At 23.4% G+C, this 27,458-nt stretch overlaps 2 protein-coding genes across 3 annotated transcripts in view; both read left to right on the top strand.

Annotated features, from left to right (window-relative positions):
- The window catches only part of LOC114128810 (ribosomal protein S6 kinase beta-2-like), an 89,395-nt gene that overhangs the window by 47,033 nt on the left and 14,904 nt on the right, over window positions 1-27,458 (top strand). The window lies entirely within an intron of this gene.
- Window positions 16,073-23,146, top strand: LOC126549339 (uncharacterized). The gene is made up of 10 exons (XM_050198180.1): window positions 16,073-16,277; window positions 16,957-17,124; window positions 17,186-17,410; window positions 20,112-20,312; window positions 20,373-20,555; window positions 20,625-20,804; window positions 21,861-22,050; window positions 22,183-22,304; window positions 22,377-22,527; window positions 22,799-23,146. Exons 1-10 carry the CDS (start codon window positions 16,215-16,217, stop codon window positions 22,948-22,950), a joined length of 1,635 nt encoding a protein of 544 aa, XP_050054137.1. The 5' UTR covers window positions 16,073-16,214; the 3' UTR covers window positions 22,951-23,146.

Genomic DNA, 27,458 nt, shown 5'->3' with positions numbered 1-27,458 from the left:
GTGGATTCGCTATTTTTATAGGTAATATTATATTTTTAGACAATATGTATGATTGTAGAATTATCTGTGCTATTCGTATATTCCCAGTACGTTAAACTATTTAAATGCTGCACACAATTTCAATGTATATTATAGGTATGTAGTAGTATGCAATTATACAATTATTTCACTTGATTTTATGTAATCATGCAGATCGACCGTAAAAGAAAAATTAATGAAAGAGTTATAAATTTCAAAAACTTGTTTTTATACTTACGTGTGGGTACGCGTGTGTACTCGAAGAAAACAAATTAATTATTATTTTAAAGTAGGAACTATACTTATAATAAATATAACGTGTTAACATTTTTAATGTTATTTGAATTGTTTGTAAAAGTCATTATTGTTCGAAGCAAAAATATAAATAATTTCTATATATAATCTCGTGAAAAATTGTATTTTTATTACAAACTAAAATAAGTATTATACCTATACATTGTATAACTTACGCGATTCATTTGATTAACCTATGTCAGAAGTTCCTTCGTATTTTCATCAACGCTATTGTACCACGTTACCAACAGGTCTTTTATTCAAATCCAATATAATAATATTGTATTTATAATATGTCCCGGAGATCTTAGTCGACGATTCACCTATACAGGTGCTTTGGTGCTTATTGTTTTCGAGAAATCTTTATCTATTCGATGACGTCTTTTTCGGCACGTTCTGTGTTTGAAACACGCTGGTGAAAGTATCTTAGTGAAACTGAAATTTATATTGTATTCTACAAATTAAAATAGTCGTTGATATTCTATAGACGATATTATATTAACAGTTAAACGCATTGACTCAATTAGTTATTACATTAAATGTTTACGATAGGTCAATGTGTGTGATGATTACATAATGCTAAAATACAAAATACATCATTGCAGTACTCAATTCTTTATTTGTTTATTTATGTGCAAAAATAATATGGTTCTTCATTAATTTATTAATTTGAATAAGATTAATGCATCCACAGCAACAATATTTATACTTCAAAGGTACTTTTAGATACCTACTGAGTATTAGTTTTAAAATGTACACGAAATTAACTTAAAACAACAATACGGACTAAGTAATAATACCGAAATAATTATAGACTTAGTATTATATTTAAAAATATTTGAAGAAATTAAAATATTAGATGCGCTACTAAAAATATAATATTATAATATACAATTAAATAATTAAAATAAAATACAAAATTAACATAATTTAATTCATCAGCAAGAAAAATGAACATAATATACCTAATACAATATATTCGTACTATATGAAATCCTTAAAACAATTCTACCTAAATAAATAATTTTTTTTAATTTTATTTATTTCATTAATTAACTGATTTGATTGAACAATGTTACAATTATATTCACAATATCATATAATTAAAACTATAGTCGTTATAGTTATAGTTTAAATTTTTAAACTATCTTATTGAACAATTTTTTTAAGTAAACATAGTTTTATTCTTATAAACACCTGCAAATATACATTTTCCACGAAACAATTTATTATAAAAAATAAAAATTTATTATTACTATTTTTTTTTTAATTCATTAAACACCCAACAATAAATATAATATAAAAATATTGAAGTATAAATTACTGTTTTGAAAATTAATATTTGTGACTATCTAATTTTTAGTTAATATTACAAGTAATAATATAATAAATTTCTTATTACCTGCTGCTAGTTATTATAGTCGTATACTTGTGTATCTCTTTTCTCATTACTATAGTAATGTTATGTAAATCTGTGTTCTAATTATAATAGTTATAAATACATATACTTTTAATTTATATATTTATCATCATAAGTGTTCTTAAACGAGTTTCCGTAATAGCATTAATTAAGAAGTTCATATTTACAATAATAACAATAATTATGGTATATTATTATGATCAATAATATTATAGGTCACTATTATTTATTACTCCATTATACTATTCAAGTACCTATTTAATAATAATAGTTAATATTTAAACATGACTCTTAAAAACAGGAATCATGTTTTTAGTCTTAACAAATGTATACAATAATTTATTATATCTAGTAATGTTATGTTGTGGATAACAGATAACATAAAACCTATCTAAACTGAGATGGGAATATGGGTTATAATTTGTTTAAAACTATTTGTTTAAATTAGTAATGTTGATCAAAATAAAACAATTTTGGAATTAGAATACATAATTTCCTATGTTATTGCGTTTTGAAAAATGATTTCACTAGTAATTCAATTCAATTTAACTTTGAGTTTAGATTAAAAAAAACTAATGATAATATATTATTATGTCTCACGCAAATTTTGTAAAATGTATAATCCAAGAAATGAAAAATAATTTTTAAATTTAAATTGATATTAATTCAAGCAACATCAAATGCTATTTTCTTATGCAATGTACTTAATTAAAAATTAACTTTAATTTTACTCTAATAAGACAATAAAATTATAAAATGTTATAAAGAAGACATAATTTTCTTTTATATTCACTGTATCAAAAATCTATACCATTTTAGATAATTACTTCCAGTATTTAGTATAAGAAAAAATAAAATGTTTTTGGAGATGATAAGGTTAAACAAATGCACACCAAATAATACTTCATATACAAGAATTAAAAAAAAAAACTAGGTAAAAATATTAAAACATGAATACTAGGTACATCTGTTTTACTAATAATTAAGATTATTGATAATATTTTTTTTTTCTAATAAACAAGTAATCTTAATAACTCTACATTAATAAATATAACAAATTCAGTACATTTAAAAAATAACAATAATAATAACATCATAATATAATATTAAATTATTATCAAGGCTCACAATTCATTGCGTAGGTAACACAACACAACCATTTTATCGAGCCATTCAACCAATTAAAAGGCGTCAAAATAATATCATAACTAAAATGCACCATCGGCTAAAATCAGCCTTGGTGTTTGCTCACATATGCATATAAGCATATAAAAAAAATAATAAAAAATGTTTATAATAGATGATAGGAGATCAATCCATTTTTACTGACAGACCGGCCAGCATCATAATAAAACAAAGTGCGTATGTGACTACCGTCACTTTGTTCTGTTCTATGTTTGGACCTTCTTCTAACAATTCTTCATTGGCTTCCTTTACCGAACTCGACCTCCACCTCCACAGTTTCTTTAAGAATCTAAAATCAAATAAAACATCATGCATATCTATACATTGAATTCACGTCGTATACATTATACACTTTCAGTCAATAAAATATTAAAAAAATTAACTCTAAAAACTAATATTGCTTGTTTATACGTTTATACATATTAATTATATACAAATAAATATACACAAGGATTAAAATAAGCGTGCCTAAATAAACTACGTAAAAACATAGGTACTGATTTAAATTTTTAAACATGTATAATAATATATTATATATATATATATATGTATATATACATGTCAGACACAATGTTATTATTCTATTAATATAAAATATCTACACGAGGAAACTCAAATCATTTTTTTTATCCTATCAGATCACATTGTTCTATAGAAGTAATAAAATCTTAAGCAATATAAGATATCCGAGTCACAATATTAAAGTTAGATTGATGTTAGTTTTATTTTTAATCTTTAATTACAACCAGTGCTATCAAATGACAATATAATATATACAGCTACAAGTGAATAGTAATATACATATATCATATAGCCTTCAACGTATCGATGCATGAAATCTTATAATTTGATATACTCCAATAGTTTTTTTTTTAATTTTTGCAAAAAATAATAATTATTTACTATGTTTTAAAGTATAAACTTAAAAATATACATATATATTATACATATTATAGATTTTAATACATAATAATATGACAAAAATGATCTTTTGAACTTAAGATAACCCCTATATTGAACATGTATGTATATAATAATATAATATTACGAGTGAGAAAAATGTGGTCAACCGCACAATATACTGCACCACTAATAATTATCAATATCCTATAGACCCAATACACAATATTTCTACGGTGCATTGTAACTATGACCAATTCAAGGCTAATAAATGTTCATACGTCGATTTTTCATGTTCAAGGATAACATAGTATAATCATTTGATATTATGACATTGATGGTTGATGGGACAATTGACTGGATTCGTGTACATAAATAACATAATATTATATTGTATCGAGAACCTCAAACTGCTTACGTTTCATGTAAATTTTACAGCATTAAATTATTTATAAAACGCATTTAACTACAAATCAATTTGTCTTGTGTTGATAATTTATTCTTTTTGTACAATATTCTGGCCATAAGCAATTATGTTTTACAAGACAAAAAATAGCAATATCCGAAGTAAATATTTTATTTATAGGTACATATTTATTATCATGACAAATAAAGCTATTAGTTAGCTATCTGAATTGGCATTATTATGATAGTTTATTCGTGTTCATTTTTAAAGAAAAGCTTTAAACAGTTTTGATTTCGTTCTACGAAACAAATAAAATAAAACACGATTTTTGTAATGGTTATAAATTTGTATTTCAAGAGCTTGAACTTCTACATCAGTAAAATCATACCTATTATACTGTTACATAATAATGCATTATTATTTTCTATTTCATAACGTATCATGAAAAAAAAAAATTGGAAAAAAAAAACCATAACACCTACTTACATCTGTAATAGTTATTAATAATAAATGATTACAGCATATTATTATTATTATAATGTATACATTAAAATATTGTCTTTGGTTCTAGATTGTGTGTACGAAAAAAAAGGTTCACAATCTTTCTAATTAATAATGATATCTGTATTATTATTATGTTTTATATTATATTATAGAACTACATCGTATTGTTAAATATAATCAGTGCCGTGTACGGAGTATTGCGTTGTGCAAACATTATTTTGAATTGAACTGTGAATAAACATTTTTTTTTTTTTTTTAATTCAATTTGATTAAACGTTAATAGAATACTTCCACTAGTTCCAATTGCGCACATTTTTCTACTATTATCATATTAACATAAATAAAGAAAGTGTTATTTTTTTTTGTTTCTGTGCCGCATTAAACGGCGTAACAAGGCACTGTATATAAATATACTATGATAAACTTAGTGCAATTAGTAGAAAAAAAACAAATTATTAAATGTTATGAATAAAATAAACACAATTTATTATAAAACGTATAATAGATTATAAATTTTAATTTAATAAACTAAACTAAAGTTTATACCTTAAAAACAAAATGGCACATGGTACAAAATATTAGGAAACACATAAAAAAATATTTTAATCATAATTTATTGTTTTTGTCAATCTTAAATAGGTAAAATTATGTATGTATTAAATAATTTAAAATATTTAAACATGATGGTTAGTTAAGGTGAGGTATATTCGTGATATATTATATGTTATATAGATTTAATTAAATAGAATTCTTTATACTTTAATAACGAACCTATCTGTATAGATAGATATTTGTCAGTGAACCTCAAAATAATTAATCTGTTTGATGTTAACTGTGGTATTACTATCGATTGACGTATATTTGTTAAGTTGCATAGATAAGTAAACTTAATAAAATTACCAAAATTGAAAACGTAATGAGATATTTTGTAAATGTATCACGAACATACCTTGCTTGGTTCGCTTTATCCTATACATTAACACATTATCACATTAAATATTATAATAGGTATGCTACATTGCTAAATAATGATAATAATTTTAAAATGTCCATAATTTTCTAAAACTATAGTCTTTGATCGTTCGTATACAGTTCTATTTGAATTTTAGATCATACTCAAAGCACCAATAAACATCCAATAATGGTCATAGCCATGCCCAAGGAATATGTTGTGAACACGATTTTCTTGTACCTACGGTTTACTGAGTCTAACATCAAATCCGCCTCATAATTATAATACATATCATCTTCACTGAAACATAAAAATCACACGATCGCCTAACCATGAAAATCTAAAGATCCCAAATATTTATTTTATTTTAGCCTATATATCATGCATTATTTGTTGCAATATCAATAATAATAATGATTTCCCAGTGCGATAGTGCATTTTGATGTATTTTATATTTTTAACTTTCATTGATAAGCCAAAAGCTATATACTAATATGTTAGTTTAATGTTGCATCCAATAAAACGATTATTGATAGCAAAGGCTTAAGCGCCTTTCTCTATTTTCTAAAAGTAAGATGCGGTACCTATACAAATTGTAATACTAATACCATTATAGTGGTATAAAGTATCTCAAAGTTAAATTGTACTGAATTTCTACTTAATAATATTAAATATATTTCGAATCATAACAATTACTGTTGAAAAATGTATTTGATTATGATCTTCAATACAAGGAATTGACGTTTTCGTAATATTTTAACTAACAACTTTTAACTAAATAAAGTTAGTGTTGAACTCTGATACCTATTGTTAATTTATTACTAATTTAACTACCGATTGTGGTTAAATGGTAGACAATGGTTGTTTTAATTAATCTGTCAGTTTAAATATCAATGGAGAACCAGTACAATTAATTATTCACATATATATTCAGAAGTCAGATGCTTTAATTTAATAAATGGATTTATAGTTAAATTATAATTATATAATGATTACCTATACTCACGTATAAATCTCAATACTTAAAAGTTTTAACTTTAAATAATTTAATACCTATGTAAATATGTATATATTTACCATATATTTAAGTTAATACAATCCTATTGAATCCTAATGACGATAATTATTATAATTAATATATATAATATTTAACTAAAATTGTTATTACACTGTAACAACATTTCAACAATTATAATATAAAATAAATATAACTGTAATTTAATAAGTAATAAGAAATTAATTTAAGTTTATTCAATTAATTAGTAATATTTAATTATATTGGTGTAAAAAATAAATAATGAACTCAACTGATGTATTTATAATCAAGCTGGATATTCTTCAGTGTTAATCGAAAATGACATAAAAATTACTAAAAAGCCAGAATTTCCAAATGCATGCTTTATATCTTCATATTATGTAAGTATAACAACTAATTTTATACTTATACTACCAATCTACTTATTATAAATTGTAATTTACCAAGTATATTAAACCCCTACCCCTTTTATATTTTAACAAAACATGTATTCAAATTCTGATGTTTTGGATTGTTATGTGGTGATAAAATCTACTCTAGATATATTTGTTTTAAAATATTATTACACTTATTATTACATATTAATTGAATAGTTATACACTTTATGCACCTACTAAGGATAATATAATCTTAAATAAAACTATTTTCAATTTATAAAATATTAGTAGATTAGTATTAACTATTAATAATTATAATTTTAAAATCATTATGGCCCACATTTCATTAAAGTAAATTATCACATGAATTATTTTACTTAGTACCTACATAGGTTCATAATATAGTTTTTAATCATAAAAAACTATTAGTTCAAGTACATAAAGATTTAATTTCATTAACAATTTATAGAAAAAAAGACAATTTATTATCGTTTGAATAAAAGTTTTATTCACAAAAGTACAATACTCGTAAAATATATAAAATCATTGATATTATAATCGTTTGAACTACATAAAAATTACAAACATTGAAATTTGAAAAATTAAAGAAATAATTTTAGGGTGAACATATTTAGTGATCCACACAGGAAAGTTAACATTTAAGTTGTTAATTCATATTAATAATAACTCATATTTTTGGTATTGATTTTTTAATTTCAGATTTAGTGGGTATTAACATTATTTCTAATACTTTAGTGGTATAATCATAAAGCTTGTTCATTTTCAAAGCCCTTGTAATCATCATTCAATTTTTTATTGAATAATATATATTGTATTGAATACATTTACTTAATAATGCACAAGATATAAATATCAAAGAAAAATCAGCCACTTTCCTAAAATTCTATAATAATACGGACTAATACCTAATTAATATAAAAAAAAAGCAAATAGAAGATAACACATATAATTATAATTTCTTATACAAATATTAAGAAAAATTATACAACAGGTATATTAATTTGGACATGTTTTGATGATTAATGGGAGCAAAATATTCAAAGCTAAACACCTAATAGAACTTGATAGTAAGACCATGTTATAATATAGGTAGGTACAACGTATTAACAAGAATACAAGATTAAACCTTTTTGAACATTGATCTCATTATAATTCATAGAAAATTATAATTAGTACATATTATGATATAATAAATGAAACTCATCAATTACCTATCTATTATTGTATCATAGCCCACATGACGTGTAGATACCTAAAATTATTACGCAACTACTGTTCACCAATATGTTTAAGTCATTTTAATAAAACTTTGAAAGCATGTATCTTATGTGTTTATTAATAATAATTATAGATAATAATTTACTTTAGTAAACAGAATTAGCATATGATACTTTAAAATTGTCAGTACCTAAATAAAATGTATACCTATAGTTTTCGTTTCAATTTTTTTTATGATCTTTTTTACTAAAACTAATACTTTAAATCGTTTTTTTATTTTTACAACATTAAAATAATTTATTTCATAATATTTTTATATGTTTAACACAAATTTAATTAATCTTATAAATTATTCAACATAATACAATTATAACTACAGAATAATTGTTGCGAAAATATTATATTTATATTATGCAGTAGGTTACTATATTAGTATACTTTATCAGTATTATGCACTTAATTCCAAGATATATTCAAAATACTCGAACAACTTAAATAAAATATTATAAAAACATAAAACTCCATTATAATTAAAGTATCTACTTATAAAATTTTAAATATTATTTTTCACTCAGCAAAATCTATACAATGAAAAAAATAAAAATATTGGAGTAATTGCATGTAAAACTTATAAATACGAAAATATTGTGATTTAAATGACTATTTATATTTTTTTTTGATTTTTAATTTTTGTATAAAATTAATTAATACATAATATTTTAATATTATGACGTATATGAAGTAATAGTATCATTATTATGTTATATATATATATATATATATATTAATTGCAATCAACATAAAATTCGATACGTTTGTTTGAATGAAAACGAGAAAAACAGTATTCAAGGTCATTTTCAATCCATCTGTAGGTATATGTTTCTTTTTTAATACAAAATAAAACAATAGGATTAATAATGAACGACTATAGTTACATCCCACGGTAGTACAGATAAATAAAACAATAAAAGTACAATATTTTCTATGAATTGTTCTTTAAATTTTTTTTCTCGAATGTAATTTATTTTTAAACAAAGCATAATATTAAAGAACAAAAACATAAACATTCACAACAAATTTATACTTTTCTAATTATTTACATTCGTATCAAATTACATACAATAAACTCTAATATAATTTAAATAATTATTTTTATTAAACGAAATGAAAACTTATTTTGAAAATTCTATTTTATAGCATAAGATATCCAAATAAATCTGTATACCATATTATTGTTATATATCAAGTACCTATATAACATATATTAATTATATTATGTTATAAATAAAATACCATATTATTATTATTATTATTTAAAACTATTACAATTGAAATATATTTATCATTATAATATTATACCTATTACCTGCATAGATAGTAAATAGTACATTTATCAAATTCCACAATTCCAATATTTGTTAGTACTATAAAATAATACCTATTCAAATTACTATTTCTTACGGTTTGTGTAATACGGTTTATATTAAATGAATAATTATTTTAAGTAATTGAATAAAAACTGAAAAGTTTTCCAAAGTTCTTTCGATAAATTTTACTGCAATAAGTTAAACTTTATATATTTTGCAGGTCACGACTTACAATACTTATAGAGGTTTACTTAAAGAATAGAAAAATATTAAAAATATCTTAACAGAAAGTGGGTCAGAGCCCAGAGGATGCGATTTTTAATAGATAGAATAATAAATTATTTTACCAATATAACTATGTTCATTGAACCTAATTTTACGTCCGTTGACAATTTAACTAACAATCGTTTAGCATCCGGTTTAAACACAGTAAATACATTAGACATACATATAATATATGCCTTCATCATTTTTCCAAGTACACTTATGACTACATTATACATTGTAATAATTGTAAATTAAAAATAATTATTTTGTAAAATTGTAATTTCATAAATACCCATAATATATCATATAATAATATTAGAAATATTAGATTTTATATCTAGGAAATACTATAGTTATTTAGTTAGGTTACAACTCATAAGTTAAAACCTATGAAAAGATAAATACCTAATCAAAAAAATATATACTTTAAATAAAAGTACATATTAAGACATTTATAAATAAATACTTTAAACAGAAAAGTATTGTAGACAGCATACGTGTATCATAATAATAAATTATACTAAAAACAGTATAGCTATATAGTATATATATATATATAATCTTTACCAAAATAAAGCTATTTAAAACTTTTTAAACTTTAAGACCTAACTATTATTTACTTTTTTGACGCTAGATATATACTTTTATATGATCTTTTATTAGACAATATATTACAATCCATTATTTATAAATAAATAATTAATAACGTAGATCGCACAGAACATGAAGATCAACGACATAAAACACATGAAAAGAAATAATTTAGCAACATAACCTCAGAATAATTTAAAGTACATAATTGCATAAAATCGATTTTATTTATATGTGTACATAAATATTTATATTTAACATGATAAAAATATATAATTTAGTTCTATTATAATACATCATGCATTATAATGTTATGTTGTATAATTGATTTAAATTGTATAGGTATACATAATACACCAATGTGAACTTCGTATCTGTCTTTTTTTATACATCACATAGATAAAACAACGAATCTTAAGAAAAAAATTGGATCAAAACACTTTGTAACGTTATGCAGTATTTATTAGAAATTTTACGTAACGACATATTTTTTTAACGTTCTTCATAAGTCTGCTCACGATCTATGCTTAAGCCATTTAAGGTCAAGTAAGGGAGCGAATAATGTTTTCAAATTAGATAAGAATTAACAATTTAAGTTGTTATGATGCAACATCAGAATATATCATGATGTACATTGTACATAGTACTGTTATAGTAGTATATATTATAATCCAAATATTATTAAGGTGCAAAACAAAAATTAAAATCTTTATATCAATATCCATATTATGTACCTATAACAAGTAATATCTAAATTAATGTCTGTATTCAAGATTTTGTTTTTATACAATTTTATATTATTTTTACTTACGATTAAATTAAGCATATTTATTATAAATATTTATACAAATTTACAATATAATAAATAGGTATATATTATAAAACAAAAGTACATTAAACGATAAAAACTAATTTTAAAATCAATCAGTTAACTGCTAATTGTGATAAAATATTAAATTTATTATCCGAGTATAGAATTGTGTAATAGTTGAAATTTCAAATTATAATACTATATTAAAATCAAGGCATAGTTATAAAATAAACTACCTCAATATTTAGAAAATCACTGTAATCATAGACAAATGAAAAAAAAATCATTTAAATTGTTTCGTTAAAACAATCAAAAATATTCAATATGTATATAATAAAGTAAATAAAAACTATATAATATAATTATTAACCTAATGATAATAAAATATAGTACATAAATTGAGTGAACCTTTAAAATGGATGTCTTCCACATTGTTAGCAATGGTTTTTATTTAAATAATAAACTTAATTATCAGTATAATTCGTAAACTAATCGTAATCAAAACTTGTGTTCATCAAAATAGTTAGTACTAAAAAATATACTATTTATTGTTAATATTGGTTAAAACTAGTTTTTGTTTAAAAATTATTACATGATTTCTCTACTGTTAATGTCTAATGAGAAATTAAAAATATATATTTATAGTATACCTTTTACATGACGTGCTCAACTTTATACCTAAAGTTCTGCATATACATATATAATATATATATATATATATATATAACTTTTGAGAGTTTTAAACCAAAAAGTAGTTAACTAAAAAAGCGCCCATAGGTTATTGTAATTATGTGAAAACATAACAATTCCGCTCAAATACTAAAATACATAAACAAAATTTAAAATAAAATATAAAAGTAATAAATACTTAAAAAAAAATTAAACTAACTTATTTTAATGTCTTAATAGGTATTTAAAATGTAGTTTGTATAATGTATTTGATCATCCTACCCACTATTGTTTATTGTGATAATTAAACGTGTTAATTTGAAAAGAAATATTGGATCTAGAACTATTTTATAATTATATAATATTATACAGTACTCAGGTTTATTTTCTAACGCGATTGTTTTTTTTTCCCGCTGCACGATGAAGTCGTTGAAAAGAAATGCAGTCCATTCTTTCATAATACTACTATGTATTAATATATTATTAAACAAAACAAACGCATGTGTATATATGATGTAGCGTAAAAATAAGCGTTGAAAACTGCATAAACGAAACTCAAGCAATATCGCACAAAAAAAAAAACACACACACAACACTTACTTTAATTTCCGGTATTTTTGTTTGGTGTCGATGACGTTGACTTGTTTCTGGTCGTTAGTCGACCCGTACGTGTTTCGGAACACTCCCTTGGTCTTGCCGATCACTTTTGTCAAGCTACTTTTCTCGTCCAACATCTCGGCCGATTTATTCAGACTGTACGTGTGTGAAATCAAACTGAAAAATTCGCGCTTAGGCCGAATGTGCGCTCGACAAATGATAATTACGAACTACACGCGGCGACCTCAACACACCGGTTCTTATATTGTTATGAAATGTATATCGATGGTACAGAGCACACCGTCCGACCCGCACCATCTCCCACCGCCCTTATAACCGACACACTCGGCACTACACGGTTTTCACCGGCTTACTATAATATATCAGTGTACAACTCGAACAAAATGCTTTATTTTATAATACTCTCGATCTGAACGATGAAGAACAGCGATGATATTAAGAGTTTTTTTTTTTTTTTTTTAATCGTTCATTATCATTATTAATCGACATAATACTATTGTTATAGGTACATAATAATATTTTACCTACTCAGAACAATAATATGATTTCTAGTGTTTCTACACACACACACACACACACACACACACACACACACACACACACACACTTCAGTGATAATAATATTTCATGTTATTAATTTATTATTATTATTTTATTAAAACATAAATACGATCACATTTATTTAGTCAGCGAATACCAATATTATGTAAAACTTGTAAAAGTGAGAACAAAAAGTCATATTTATATGATTAGTGCGCATATATAATAATTGGTTATTTTTTTCACTTATTTTTATAATAATATTATTATTGTTTAACTGTTATTATGACGTGTCCAACAATATTAGCATACATAACGCATTTAACTATAATATATTCATCAACAAAATACAACTCTAGTTTCGTATTGTATTCTTCATAATATATCATTAAAGTGTGTTAGAAATCTAGGTAACCGGTTTATTTATCAAATAAGGTAACAATGATTTATATATTTTTAGGTACCTTGTTTACATGTTGTCAGTTATTTTTTATTTTAATTAAATACATTTTAATACATAACTTACGGTTATTGAAAAATGAGAAACACTGAGTACCTACTATACTATACACATTATAATGCAGTTCATGATATAACCGTCATAACTAATTAAATACGCTATTTTTTCGTTCTATTAAATATTATCGAATTTATCTATTGAAGATAAAACTATTTCAAAATTTAAAAAATGGAATTTTTTTTATAATATAGTAGACATATTGCATGTACCTACACATTAATCTACGTACTTCCATATAAATTAAATACTTGGAAAATAAGAGCAGAACCCCTTCGGTCAAAATATATATAACAATAAGCCTATTATATTACTTTTAGGTTAATGCATCATTGCGTAATTATTCGCTACAACATCGATACCCGTTTGGTTCAATACTATAATATTTAGTATAACTGAGCAAAATATCGAAAATGTATATAAAAATATATATATTTCGAGATAATAATAATACTTTGTCTAAACAATATTATATAATTAACTAGTACAGTTCTGTGACAATTTATACGATATAACATTATTTAATAAGTACCTATAACAAAGGATGAAACAGTCTCAAACTCTAATTATTTTTGTGACACATAAACTTTAAATTGTCTTCAAGGTTGTACGATAATTGCAGTTTATAGGTTTTCTTTAATCTTACAAAAACTATAAAAAAAAAAAAAAAAATGAAATATTTTATGTCTGAACCCTTTTTATCTAAAAAAGTAAGCACAGAAAAGAATAAAAACATTCCATATATTATAATTTTTGGCAGTCAATAATTATTATTGTTTATTCAAAATGTATCTATATATTTATAAAAATAAAATGCTGTTATAGTTGAAGAGCGCATACATTTAAAGCGAATGGATCAATTGAGCTCATTTGAATCTTAATAGTTGAAATGAGATTTTTGTAGGAAGAAAAATGAAAGTATTCTATATTACGAGTATACTTAAAGTATTTTTTTTCGGTGAAATTTTTGTTTGAAATTGCAACCATATGCATGTATTTTCTGAAATTTAGCATACATGTAGATTACTGATGACAACATTACTCTGAACTAATTTCAAAATAATATTTACTAAGTCAACTTTAAAATATAAAAATTATTTATAGCTAAATTATATTAAATAATAAAAATAAAAATGAGCAAAACCGACAGCCATAATTGATTAATGAGAACATAAAATTAGTAATTACTTATTTCTTTCTTCCTCAAAAATGATTGCTGAATAATAACGCTCTTAACTTTTAATTCTTTTATAATTTGGGTTACAAAATTAAAATTATTTTATATACTTCAGTGTAAATTTCCACAGCTAAATAATTTATAACTTAAATTATCAATAACAATGGTTATATTAAATTTGCTTACTAAAACCAAAATAAATATTGAGTACCTATGTTCTATATATACATAGATTTTTCGTAAAAATTATATGTTTAAATTAAAAAATTAAACCTAAGATATGACTTAATAATTATTTATGGGTAGGTGCTTACTGATAACCATATATACTGCGTAAATATATTATTTATATAATACTATACTTTTAACGTTTTATAATATCAAAATAAATGCTTTCGTTATTGTAAAGTGTGTTTCATAGTTATTTTACTAAGCAAAACATATTATGAACAAAATGCAAATACATACTGAAAATTAATAAATGATTATATTAAAATATTACTTAAGCAACATCAAACATTTTTTAAGAGTCTAAAAATAAAACTCTAAACAAATTGTAAATGCATAGTATTATCGTAGTATTATGGTATATATATATACCAATATTTAATAATAATATATAGAATCATAATATGATTGTTATTTTTTTTCCTATTATTTTGAAGATTATTTAAAAATAGAGGGATTTAAATCTAAAATACTCGTCGAGAAGAGAAATGTTGCTACATAATATAGAGATTTTCTCAACAAAAGCACAGTATAATCAGAATGTACAGGGCTGTTTTAATAATATTCCTAGTACCTAAATATATGGTGTTATAAGTTATTGTTATCGATTATTTTGTTTTTATTCGGTTATATAATCGGTAGGATCGATTATGATTATCTATACATAATTGTACAAATAATAATGTTTTACTCATATGTATTCGTTGGTTTTTTATGTTAATTAAAAATGTATACGTTAACGATAGTGAACTGTTATTACATCAGTTCATTTTTCAAGCAAATCGTAAACGATTAACAATCTAATATTCTTATCATAATGATAAAGCCACCAAGTTGCCGGGGTTACGGCTTTGGTTCAAAACATGGTGTCATATAAACGACCACGCCATCAGAGATATTATAACGTGTGTATAACTAGGTATAGTGATACCTACGCATTATGCAATCGTAACGTAATGGTTATGTAAATAAAAACAAAACAATCGGCTAATGCAAAAACTATCGCTTGTACAGTTATTATTTATCAATTTAAATTTTTTTACCATTTCCTAACAATTATAGCAATTATTATAAAAACCAAAATTGTAGATAATAGCTATGGTAAGTAGGACTGGTCTTTATGCCAGCGTGGTGAAGGATGATTTCAAAGATATAAATCAGGTAAAGTTATAATAATTATTTACACAAATTACTCGATATTAATGCGCTCCACTTATCGACTCAACATAGTTGCGGTAAATTATTTTAAAATATAAATCATTTTAGATTTTTTTCAATCCACTAGAAACATTTAAGTCTTTAACTAAAAAAGTATGTTTAAATAATTTTTAATTAATGTTACTGTGTCCGAATTTTTACTAAGCGATTAACATATTTACATATTGTATTGCATTTTGTTAGGATAATATTATATAATGATAAGTTAAAGTATTTAAAATTAACACAAATGATCATATAAAACAATTTAAGTTCATCTTTGATAGTAAATAGTTGTTTATTCTTTCTTGATTATATTATGTATGTGCGATGTGCATATCCCTTCTATATATTAACGTATAAAGTAATAATATAATATATTATATTATAATATATTTTACAGTTGGTTATTCATAAAAGTAACTAAATTGCCTATACAAATCGCCGTTTTTTTTATTTTGTTCTTGTACATAATTATTGAATTGCAATATTTTTTATAAGCCACTATATTGACGTACAACAAGTGTAAAAACATTTAAATCATTCAATAATAAATAAATAACTTCTCAACATTTTAATATTTTATTTAATGATACTATCATCTATGAATAATTTGAAGCTTTGTTCATTTGTTAAAATATAGAAAGATGAAACAATTGATATCACCGGAGTATCCTGCAACCCAGCGCCAATTGTATTGAAACCATTGGCTTCGTTGTACAATCCATATCCATATGGTTGTTCAGTGTTGTGCAATCATCCGCTGGATAGTGAAATTAAAGATCTAGTTAAAAAAGCTAAGGACGCTTCGGTAATTTCTAACAAGTTATAGAAATAGTTTAGATGGCCTTTATATTTTGTTTAATTTTCAGGCTTTGGACCCTAAGTCACCGCATCGCTATCCTGATGTTGATGAAATTAATATTATCGTACCAGAAGAATTGTTCAGGAAATATACAGAAACAGATTCTAGAGCAACTAGTCCAATGCCTACAGTCGTACAAAAAAAAACCCCAGCTGAATTAGATATAGACAAATCTAAACTTGTATTGGATTTAAATCGAAGTAGAAGTCAACAATCATCGATAAAATTTTCGGTTAGACATAGCTGAGTGAAACAATAATATTAAGTAAATATAAAAAAAGAAAATAAACCATACATTTTAATACATTATGACTTATTAAAATAAATCTTGAAAAGTAGTTCTATTACATAATACAGAACGATTTACCAAAAACGCTCAACCTATTTCTTTCTTCAATAAACAGCTATTCAAAATCTAGTATTTTAAATTTTTCAAGTACAAAAATATAACACAATATTTTTAAATTCTTGAAATTTAATTGTTTTTCATTTCTCAAAAAGTGTCCTTTGAAAATACAAATCTCCTTTTTTTAATGAAACCTCTTTTTCTACCATGCATTTTTTAGTGGATAATTTTTCAAAAAATTTTGACCTAATAAATTCTTTTTCGAACTAGTAATTGTTGAGTTATTTAATTGTATATATATTTGGGTAATAGGTCTAAAAATTTGGATTTAAAAGATATTATAACTATGGTAAGAAACATTTTAGTAACTAATATTAATCTATTAAAATGTATGATGTGTAATAATTTTGAAGGATTACAGTCAGAAGAGAGGTTCTAGTTTGAAAAACAAAAATTTACATCATCATAGGAAACTCCTTGAGTAATATAAAAATCTCAGGGAACAATTTTTTAAGTATATTTAAATATTCCAAAAATCAGAATTAATTCATTTCAATGAATTTATTATAAAATTAAATAATAAGAGTTAGTGTATTTGATAAATCTGCACCCTGTATAGTAGCTTTCAAGTGTATGTCGTCATTGAATAAGTTACTGTAACGGAGATGATAAACTTAAATTTAACCCTTTTAGATTTAACTTTAACTTTTATGTATTATAATGCAATACACCTAATAGTCTTAAATTATTTGTATAAAAATATAACTTTTGTACTAACCTACACATTCATGTAGACATTCAGATAAATCAATATTGCCCTAAGGACTTCATATAAAATAAAAAATAAAATAAAAATAAATATGTACTAAATTATAAATAGAATTTTCATCGAATACTCTGCTTGATTATAGGTAACACACACAACCTTGTGATATAGTAACAAAACTCATATTATATTTCATAAAAATAATACAATATTTTAAATCTAACCTACACATTTGTGTGGGATAGCAAACAATAAGGAATAAAATAAAACTCAAACTTGGTACTTTGTCAATATGCACAAAAGTGTAGACAATTACGTTGGTAAATTGTTGAATAGAGTTGAAAGGGTTAATTCATTGCATACGAAATACAGTTCAGAGGGAATACCCGATATAACAACACTTAAGCTGCTTATTTTGTATAATTCATTAATACAACGATTAGTAAAGCAATAGGTAGAACTTATTTTGGTATTCTTGTCGTATGCGGTCTACCGCACACTTGTCATCTACCACTCATGTTTCTATAAGTCACATGCGGTCTACCACACGTCCACACACTTTTTATCTACTTATGATTATTTTCAATGATTCGACGGCAATGACGATTAAGTTTTATCTTAACGATGTGATTTCTATATCAATAATAAAATACCTGCTATAATAAAACTTGGGTCCTGCCAAAATCGTGACTGTAGTCGTAAACGTAAAAGATAATCATTTCAGTTTGTGCTGTAATACCTACGTGATCAGTTTTTCTTCAGTTTATTTACTGCACTTTTTAAAATTATGTTAGCCAAACATTTCAATGTAATTATCCAATCAGAGGAAAATACCATAGCTTTTTTAAAGGAAAAAGAACTTCTTGAAACCGATAATCATCCTTGTGTACACTGTGGTTCGCTAACCAAATATTATACTCGCAAAGAACGGGGAAAAGAACGAATTGTGATACGATGCACTAAGAAAGGTTGCCAAAGAACTCAATCCGTCCGTAAAGGTAACATTTTTTTCACATACAAAGATAAAAATGGTCGATGTAATAGTAATAACAAGAATACCCTTATTTTTAACTATACATTACAAATATTATGTAATAATTTTTATAATATTATACCAAATATTAATGTTTTAACAATAAGTATTACTTCAATAACGACATATACCACAAAACGTTAGATTTACAATTGAATGTAATTATATAATTTATTTAGGTTAATGCCTGTAGTAATAAATATTTTTTTAAATTAATCTACATTAAAAAATGCATTATATATATATGTATAGTAAAATATATATAATGAAGAAAAGTATCAAATTCCTATAGTTAATATTTTTTGATTTACTTTAAAATATTAAATCAAAATTATTAGAGCAAAAATTGTAATTTTTATATTTTTAAATAAGTAACTATAAAAAAAACTTATGACGAACATAAAAAATTTAAATTTAATTTTTTTATAATAAGCCTTTGTGCCATACTCAATCAAGAGCTTTACAACTATGGAAGAAGACGCTTGAACAGTGTTCTTTTGTTCTAAGGAACTGGCTATTTTCTAAGTAATTCAGTGAATTGTATGAACTGTATTGTAATAGAAGTGGAGTTTTTGGGAATATATTTTTTTTTTATATATAGGAATTAGTCTTTTAAGAAATAATTTTTTGAACAATAAATCAAAATTAACTTTTTGATTTATAACAAACATATATGGATAGAAAACTATAATTTCAAATGTCTAAAAACCTGTCTAGTAAAAAAATATGCAAAATATTTTCAATAAATCACTATAATCTTATGAATGTATTGCTAAAACTTATTTTAGGGCGTTGTGGGTCAAGATTTTTGCGAAGCGTTTAGTTTATGTCATGGTTCTGTACTTCATATCCCACATTATTTTCGTCCAAATTATACAACTAGTATTTTAGGAAGAAAAATAGAAGTTAAAAAAGAAGTATTAAAAAAACGACCTCGACATAAAATCACTATTACAGAAAAACAAGCAGACAACATCGCCGATAATTTGGTAAGTATACTTAATTGTTAATAAGCAAAGTCCACTCTCCATAATTTAGTTTCTTCTTAGCGGCATTTAGATTTACCTGGTGCATATGATGTACAAAAAGATACAGAAGAAAATAAAGAAGTAACTTGGAGAAGAGGAAAACCTATTAAACCAGGAAAAAAAAACAAAAAAAAATCAGAGAAAAAGAAATCGGGACAGCATAATAAAGAATTTAAAGAAGTCCAAGACTCATTAGAAACTCAAGTCATTATAATTTTTAACAGAATGAATTTTATAAAACTTATTTTTAATATTTGTCTCAATTATTAATAGGTATCAACAATTAATCAAAATTCATTGAATGGTAGTATAATTGCAGAAAATGACGCAATAAAAAATGAAGAAGAAATTAATGAAGAACCAAAAACAAGTTCATTCATAGACATAGATATTTTAAAAGAGCTTCAAAGAGAATTGTACTTACTTGATGTCGAAAATGAATTTGATGTGAAGGTTAAAATAGAATTCTGATATAATTACGTAATATTAAATATGAATTTTAAAACCTCGAAAATAAATTTATTTTAAATTACTATGAATAAAATTACATTTTATTAGTTAAAATTATAAAACATTACATTTTTTAATGATCTAGAATTGAAAATACACACATATATATATAATGTATATACATACAATACAATTTTAATAACCATATGTCTATTAGTTTTACATTAATCTATTTACATATTTGTTTTAATATATTTTTTAGTTAAAATTATTCCAAATTAAGTTAAATATATTTTATAAACTGAGTAATTTTTTTTATCAAATAACACTCATAATTTAAACATTTTCTAATGATTTTGAAAATATTTTCCTTACATGATTTCTAGTCAAAATAAAACAATATTTTTTTTAAAAAAATATATATATATTTTAATATTTTTATCGTTACAATTCTTTAAGATTTTACCTTTTTTCAACATACATTTTTAATTTTATATTCTGAAGTAGAATATTTTTCAGAGAACTTCGATCATAAAAATCAAATTTCGGACGGATAGTGTATGAGTTATAAATATTTATAGTTTAAGTGAGCGGAATATTAAACTAATAATACATTTTGCGTAGAATTTCCTGTACCAATCCACTTACTTCGCTATAATTTTAAATAATCATAAACTTCTCGTCCGAATTTCCATTTTGATGTATTGCAAAAAATATTTTGCTTCAGAATATTAAATTAAAAATGTATATTTTCATTAAAAAAGTAAAAACTTAAAAAATATATAGAACGATAAAAAATATAATATTTTTTTTTAACGTTATTTATTTCGACTGGAAATCATGTAAAAAAAATTTCAAAAATTTTAATAGATTTTAAAATAATGACTGTTATTCGATAAAATAATCACCCTGTATAGCTGTATATATCTTAATAATAAAATATAAATTACACAATTAATTATCGTGTTATGACATAAGATCAATAATTAATCAATAATTTTTAAATGATTCAAATAATATTACTTAAACAGTATCGTATTATAAATTATTTTTTTTTAGAAACATATGGCATTACAAGAAGCATTCAAAATGAAACCAATATTAATCAATCAAGAAGTAAATGATGAGCTAGATGCATTAAAGCGTAAACTAGGAATGAATACAGAAGTAATTCTACCAGGTTTACCAAGAACATTTTCTAGAAAAAACATAAGATTCGAATTACCTTTAGACAGAAAAAGCTTAAAAGGTTACAATTTTTTTTTTAAAGTTAATTACGATTATTTCATAAAACCATACTGAAAATATCATAGTAAATTATAATAGGTACTATAATTATACGATAAAATAAATATGTAATGCACGCTCACGTATATTTCAGATATGACACCGTTAGATTATTTGAAAAGTAATACAAGTATCATTGGGAGTTGCCTAGTCATCTATTCAAGAGTTTTCGAAAAATATAACACAAACTCGGAGACGAGAACAATTCATGAAAATGTAAATGATTATTTCACTATGGGTTACCTAAAATACCTATATGTTATTTTAATCGATTTTAAACTTATATAGAAACTCATACCTGCTTTGGGCGAGGTGATGGGTAGACAATTTTCTAACCAGGAAGCTACAGATTTACATCAGATGATTGGATGGTCAAGTGATCAAATCCTAACATATCGTGAATGGTGTGGTTTATGTGGTGCAGCAGAACGTCTTCTAGGTAAAATTCTTTTTCATTTTATTTTCTATGAAAATGTTATACATAACTTAAGTTTTTAATTCATTTAATGATATTCATTTTTGTTTTACAAACATAAAGTCGTGGTATATATACTATACATTTATTATTTTCAAAATAAAATTTAAGTTAAATAATAAAAAAAATCTTTTATTTAGAATAGTCTATATCGCAATTCAATTATTTTTATGTCGTTATATTGACATAAAACACTATCGACTGGTAAAATTACTTACGAAAAATAATTTTACAGGACATCGTTTTGTTCCACATCCATTGAGTAAAGCCCAAGATCCCTGTAATGAAGTGGAAAACGCTGATTTTGAATTGTTGGACAGATGGCTTCAAGATTTATCACCAAATAATTCATTGCATAAATTATTAACTCTAATAAAAAACACTTAGAATATTTGAATTTTGTTACTTTCAATAAAACTGTAATATAATTTATAACTTTGCAAATTTTCCAGGTGTTCAAAACAATTTCATTAATTTTATTTAATATGCATAATAGCAATACTAAACTTAAATATTAGCCAATCATCTATTAATAAGACGATTTTATTACATCTATGTTATTTGTGAGGTATTCGTATATTCTAAAGCCTAAGAACATTCCTTATACTTTATAGTACCTATTATATAATTATAAATTAAATAATTTATGTATCATTTTCCAATCATGTTACAAATACATGTTATATAAATCTAAAAACAAAAAATAATAATAATAATATATTATTATAATTATTATCTTAACTGATTTATATTTCAAATTAATTCTTCCCATTCCAAATCATTAAATTCCTACTATCACAAGCAACTAGCTTATTGTACATTTTCAAATGTTATTCGTACCGTAAGTAATTATGTATTATTTTATTTCAAACGTAAAATATGTTTTTACGAATAGTGCTATGATTTATGTAAAATAAGTTAGTAAAAGATATGTATATACTGTATAATACAGTATATAGTCTGTATATATTTGGAAACATTGAAAGATTTATAACTTTAATTTTGGACATCACATTTTAATGGTTTAATTTACATTTGATCTATTTTTAGTGCGTTTTGAAAACTAATAATAAAATCAAAATTATTTTATTTTAAATTATAAAATGTATTTAATTTTTGGTGTATAGATTTACTAACGATTTACTTTCATGGATATAATGTATAAAAACAAAATTAGATACAAAACGTCTTTTTTTATAATATTTACACAAATGTTACTAAACTCGTTTGAATTGTAAATAAATATACCTAATTTATGTTGGAAAGAAATTGAATAATTTGTACGATTTCACTATATCATTTAAAATCAAAAATGTATTAAAAGGAAAAAAGTAACTAAGCCTTAGCTAAAGTTGAATTTTTATGCACCTATATAATAATAAGACAATTTATTAATTTTAGCGATTAACCTTGAACTACATGCAGGTCCTTAAAAAAAATTGAAAGTTTTTCTTTCTTGAAAGTACGTTGGGCACAATTACGTTTCGCTTTCACTCAGTTCAATATTAGTGGTGTATTATTATTTTAAATTTGAAAGCAGTGATAAATATTCCAATCAAAGCGAAATTTTAAGCAGTGTTAAATCACTTATGCAGTTCTGCTGGAATTGCTAAAAAATGTTTCAACTTATGGTGAATATTTCATAATATAGGTACTGAAAATATCAAGTTAATCTATAAAATAATTACTTTGAATTAAATAACTTATAAGTTATACCTAGCATTAATTAATTTAATAAAACATTTGCATCAACATCATACACTTTACACAAGTAAGTAAATATAAATTTACTTTCACTTGTTAATTAATACATACTAATTATTATATAGTTCATATGAAGTGTTTTCATTTGATTTAGAGTATAGTACATTTATTTTTTACTATATTGCATAACTTGTATGTATACGAATAAAGTACCAACCAATAATTTTCCCTCAAATCAAATAATATTTTTAAGACTTAAATAAGAACTAATAAAAAAATTGTAGGAATTATTTAAATATTTTTATTCAAAATTGCTTGATTTTTCACTTAGTATACAGTGGAAAAATAATCTTAAATATAAAATGTAGATATACTTATTATTAGTTTATTACCATATTTTTTACGTATTAAACAATATTGTAAGTCGTAGGTACGATAGACACTAAGAATAATTATAGTGTAAAAAATAATAAAATTTACAATTTATTATTTTTGTATAAATAAATAAATATAAATAACATAAATTAATATACTTTAATTGCGATAAAGAAAAAGAAGAAATTACATGTATAATATATTTTTTTTAAATAACTTTAAAACCTTTTTGATGGATGATGAAATGTAGGACGGCTTAAGTTAGGGTACAGATATTGCAGCAGTTTAACGAAAGTACATCAATAAAAAAAAATTGAATTTAGTTTGAATATTTGGACTGATTAATGTCTAATGATGATAATATAGAAGTTAAGTACGCGTGAAGCACGTCCTTAGTCGAAGAGAATACAGAAGGGCCTATTCTTATTGCCTATTTATTGTTAAAGAGGCGAAAAATAGTTATGTAGCAAATTGTGGCTGCCGGCCGATAAACAGCTTGGAGTATAGGAACCATACAGGAGCGACCAAAATTCATAGGAGGGACGTTTTTTAATACTATTCTTAAAATATATCATTTATATACAATATAAGGAAAAAAAATAGAAAATTTTTTATTTTATATTTACGAAAAATAATTGTGTTTTTAGATCTTGTAAATACTATATCTATATATGAATAAACCTATTTTGTATTCAAAATAATTTGTTACCAATATTCGTAAAAATAATCCAAAACTTACGAAATATTTATTTAGAAGATTTTTAAGAAAATAATTTTAAAAATTAATGTATTCATCTCCAACCCTAACTTAAAAACAAAAATAACATGACTTGGAATAATAATAAAAACTTTATTTCATCAAATGAATTAAGTATTATTATATTTTATTTTATTCAGGATAATATTTTGGAGATAGTATTATAACTTGATTCCTAACAAAAATACAATACGTATATAAATATATTATAGTAGGTATAGTCGTAAAAAAGTTAAGCACACTTCTGCATGGAACACAATATTATTAAAATTAATAAATCATGTAAATATGTCTTATAATGCAAAAAAATTTAAAAATAAACCAAACAATAGAAATATTTTAGATTATTAAATTTACGTAAATAATAAATTTTTAGAAAAATTTTATTTTATTTATTGTAACATATAAACACGTACAATTAATACACTAAAAATTATCAATTTTTAAAAATTAATAAATATTACAAGTGTTACAAGTAGGTAACAGGTAAGTAGGTATAAAATTATACACTATACTAGTATACTACTATAGTATAGTGACTATATACGATATAAAAATGTAGACGTTTATCATGCATTAAAAATAACAATACTTAAAACACTTATGCTTTAATCGCAATTAAACAAAAATACCTACGATGGACTCCTGATTCTGTATACTGTATTTACAGTAACACAGAGAGTGCCTATATACTATGTATGAACCATCAATTGTTTTTAAATCAAAATAATGCTTAAATTTTAAACAACAATTAATTTTGAATGTATAATTGAATTATGATACAATTAACTATTCACATTAAATCAAATCACAACAATAGCTATTACCACAAACATACTTATCATAACATATTATATACTGACACTATATTCATGCAATAACATATGTGTTCTGCTTTTAAAATATAAAATATTATATAACATACCAGTATACTACTTAATAATATTAAACTACGATATTATAAGTTATTTTCTAATATTTGATCGTCCATAATATTATCATCACTCATTATAGTAGACGAAATATGAATCAATTATAAATTCAAATAAAATATAGATTATTGTATTGAATATACAATACAAACAACAAACTGTTTCATACTCTTGTCATGCATAGTAGAAATTATTATGTAATTATATCATATCATTGATATTTTATCTTAAAATGACTATAAAGAATTCATGAATATAAATTATGATTTAAATATTTAATTATCAGCATATACATCATTGTCAATTATCATGCACGATGACGGATGAACGGTGTTATTATACTTTATTAATAACCTCGTTTTAAATTATCAAACCTCAACTATGAAAATTGAATATTTTATAAAATAATTCACAATTAGTTATGACTCATGATATTGACAAAATTTCTTTAAATTTTACATTCAAAATCGAGCCAAAAAAATGATTAATGTTTTTTTAAATTTCAAAAGAACAGCTTTTGTGAATCTTATATTACATATCTTTTTGACTACATTTAAAAGAATTGTGGCAAATTGGACAAAAACACTTTTTTTTGCTAGTTATGTTTTAAAAATGAACTACGCTTCTCATGTACCGATTTCTAAAATCTTTAATCTAGCTAACTTACTTAAATAAGTACTAAAAAGAAAATTCTGGACATAAAATGTATTACAAATGTTATTTAAAGTTGATGGTACTGGTTTATTAAACAAGGTCGCTTTTCATGTATCTTTACGAATATACCCAACCCAGGGTTGAATCCCGAAATAGACATAAATTTAAAATTCAGAATTTATAAAACTATCATCTGTGTTTATGCATTCATAATGACCAAAAAACAAAGAACAAAACATCTAACTTATTTAAACCCCAATCTCTTCAACTAAAACTATTACTCTATAAACTCTAGGTAATAGCTATGTGATAAAATCTTAAAACGCAAACCACAATTGATTTGATTTATCATAAATTGAATGTGATTATTTGATTATTGTAAAATTTATCTTCATTAATAGTATACATTAAATAACACCGTGTTATTTAATCTAATTGTATGTTTGTATATGTATTAATATTATAGCTTATAC

The sequence above is a fragment of the Aphis gossypii genome, chromosome 1, assembly GCF_020184175.1.
Source record: "Aphis gossypii isolate Hap1 chromosome 1, ASM2018417v2, whole genome shotgun sequence".
NCBI lineage: Eukaryota > Metazoa > Arthropoda > Insecta > Hemiptera > Aphididae > Aphis > Aphis gossypii.
The sequence above is the reverse complement of the archived record's forward strand: the minus strand, read 5'-3'. Positions and strand labels throughout refer to the sequence as shown.

Excerpts from the sequence above, each read along its gene's own strand:
- LOC126549339 (XM_050198180.1), top strand. The coding sequence starts at position 16,215 with ATGGTAAGTAGGACTGGTCTTTATGCCAGCGTGGTGAAGGATGATTTC. Across the intron at positions 16,278-16,956 it reads ATTTCAAAGATATAAATCAG|AAAGATGAAACAATTGATAT; the intron begins GTAAAGTTATAA and ends GTTAAAATATAG. Across the intron at positions 20,313-20,372 it reads ACAACATCGCCGATAATTTG|CGGCATTTAGATTTACCTGG; the intron begins GTAAGTATACTT and ends GTTTCTTCTTAG.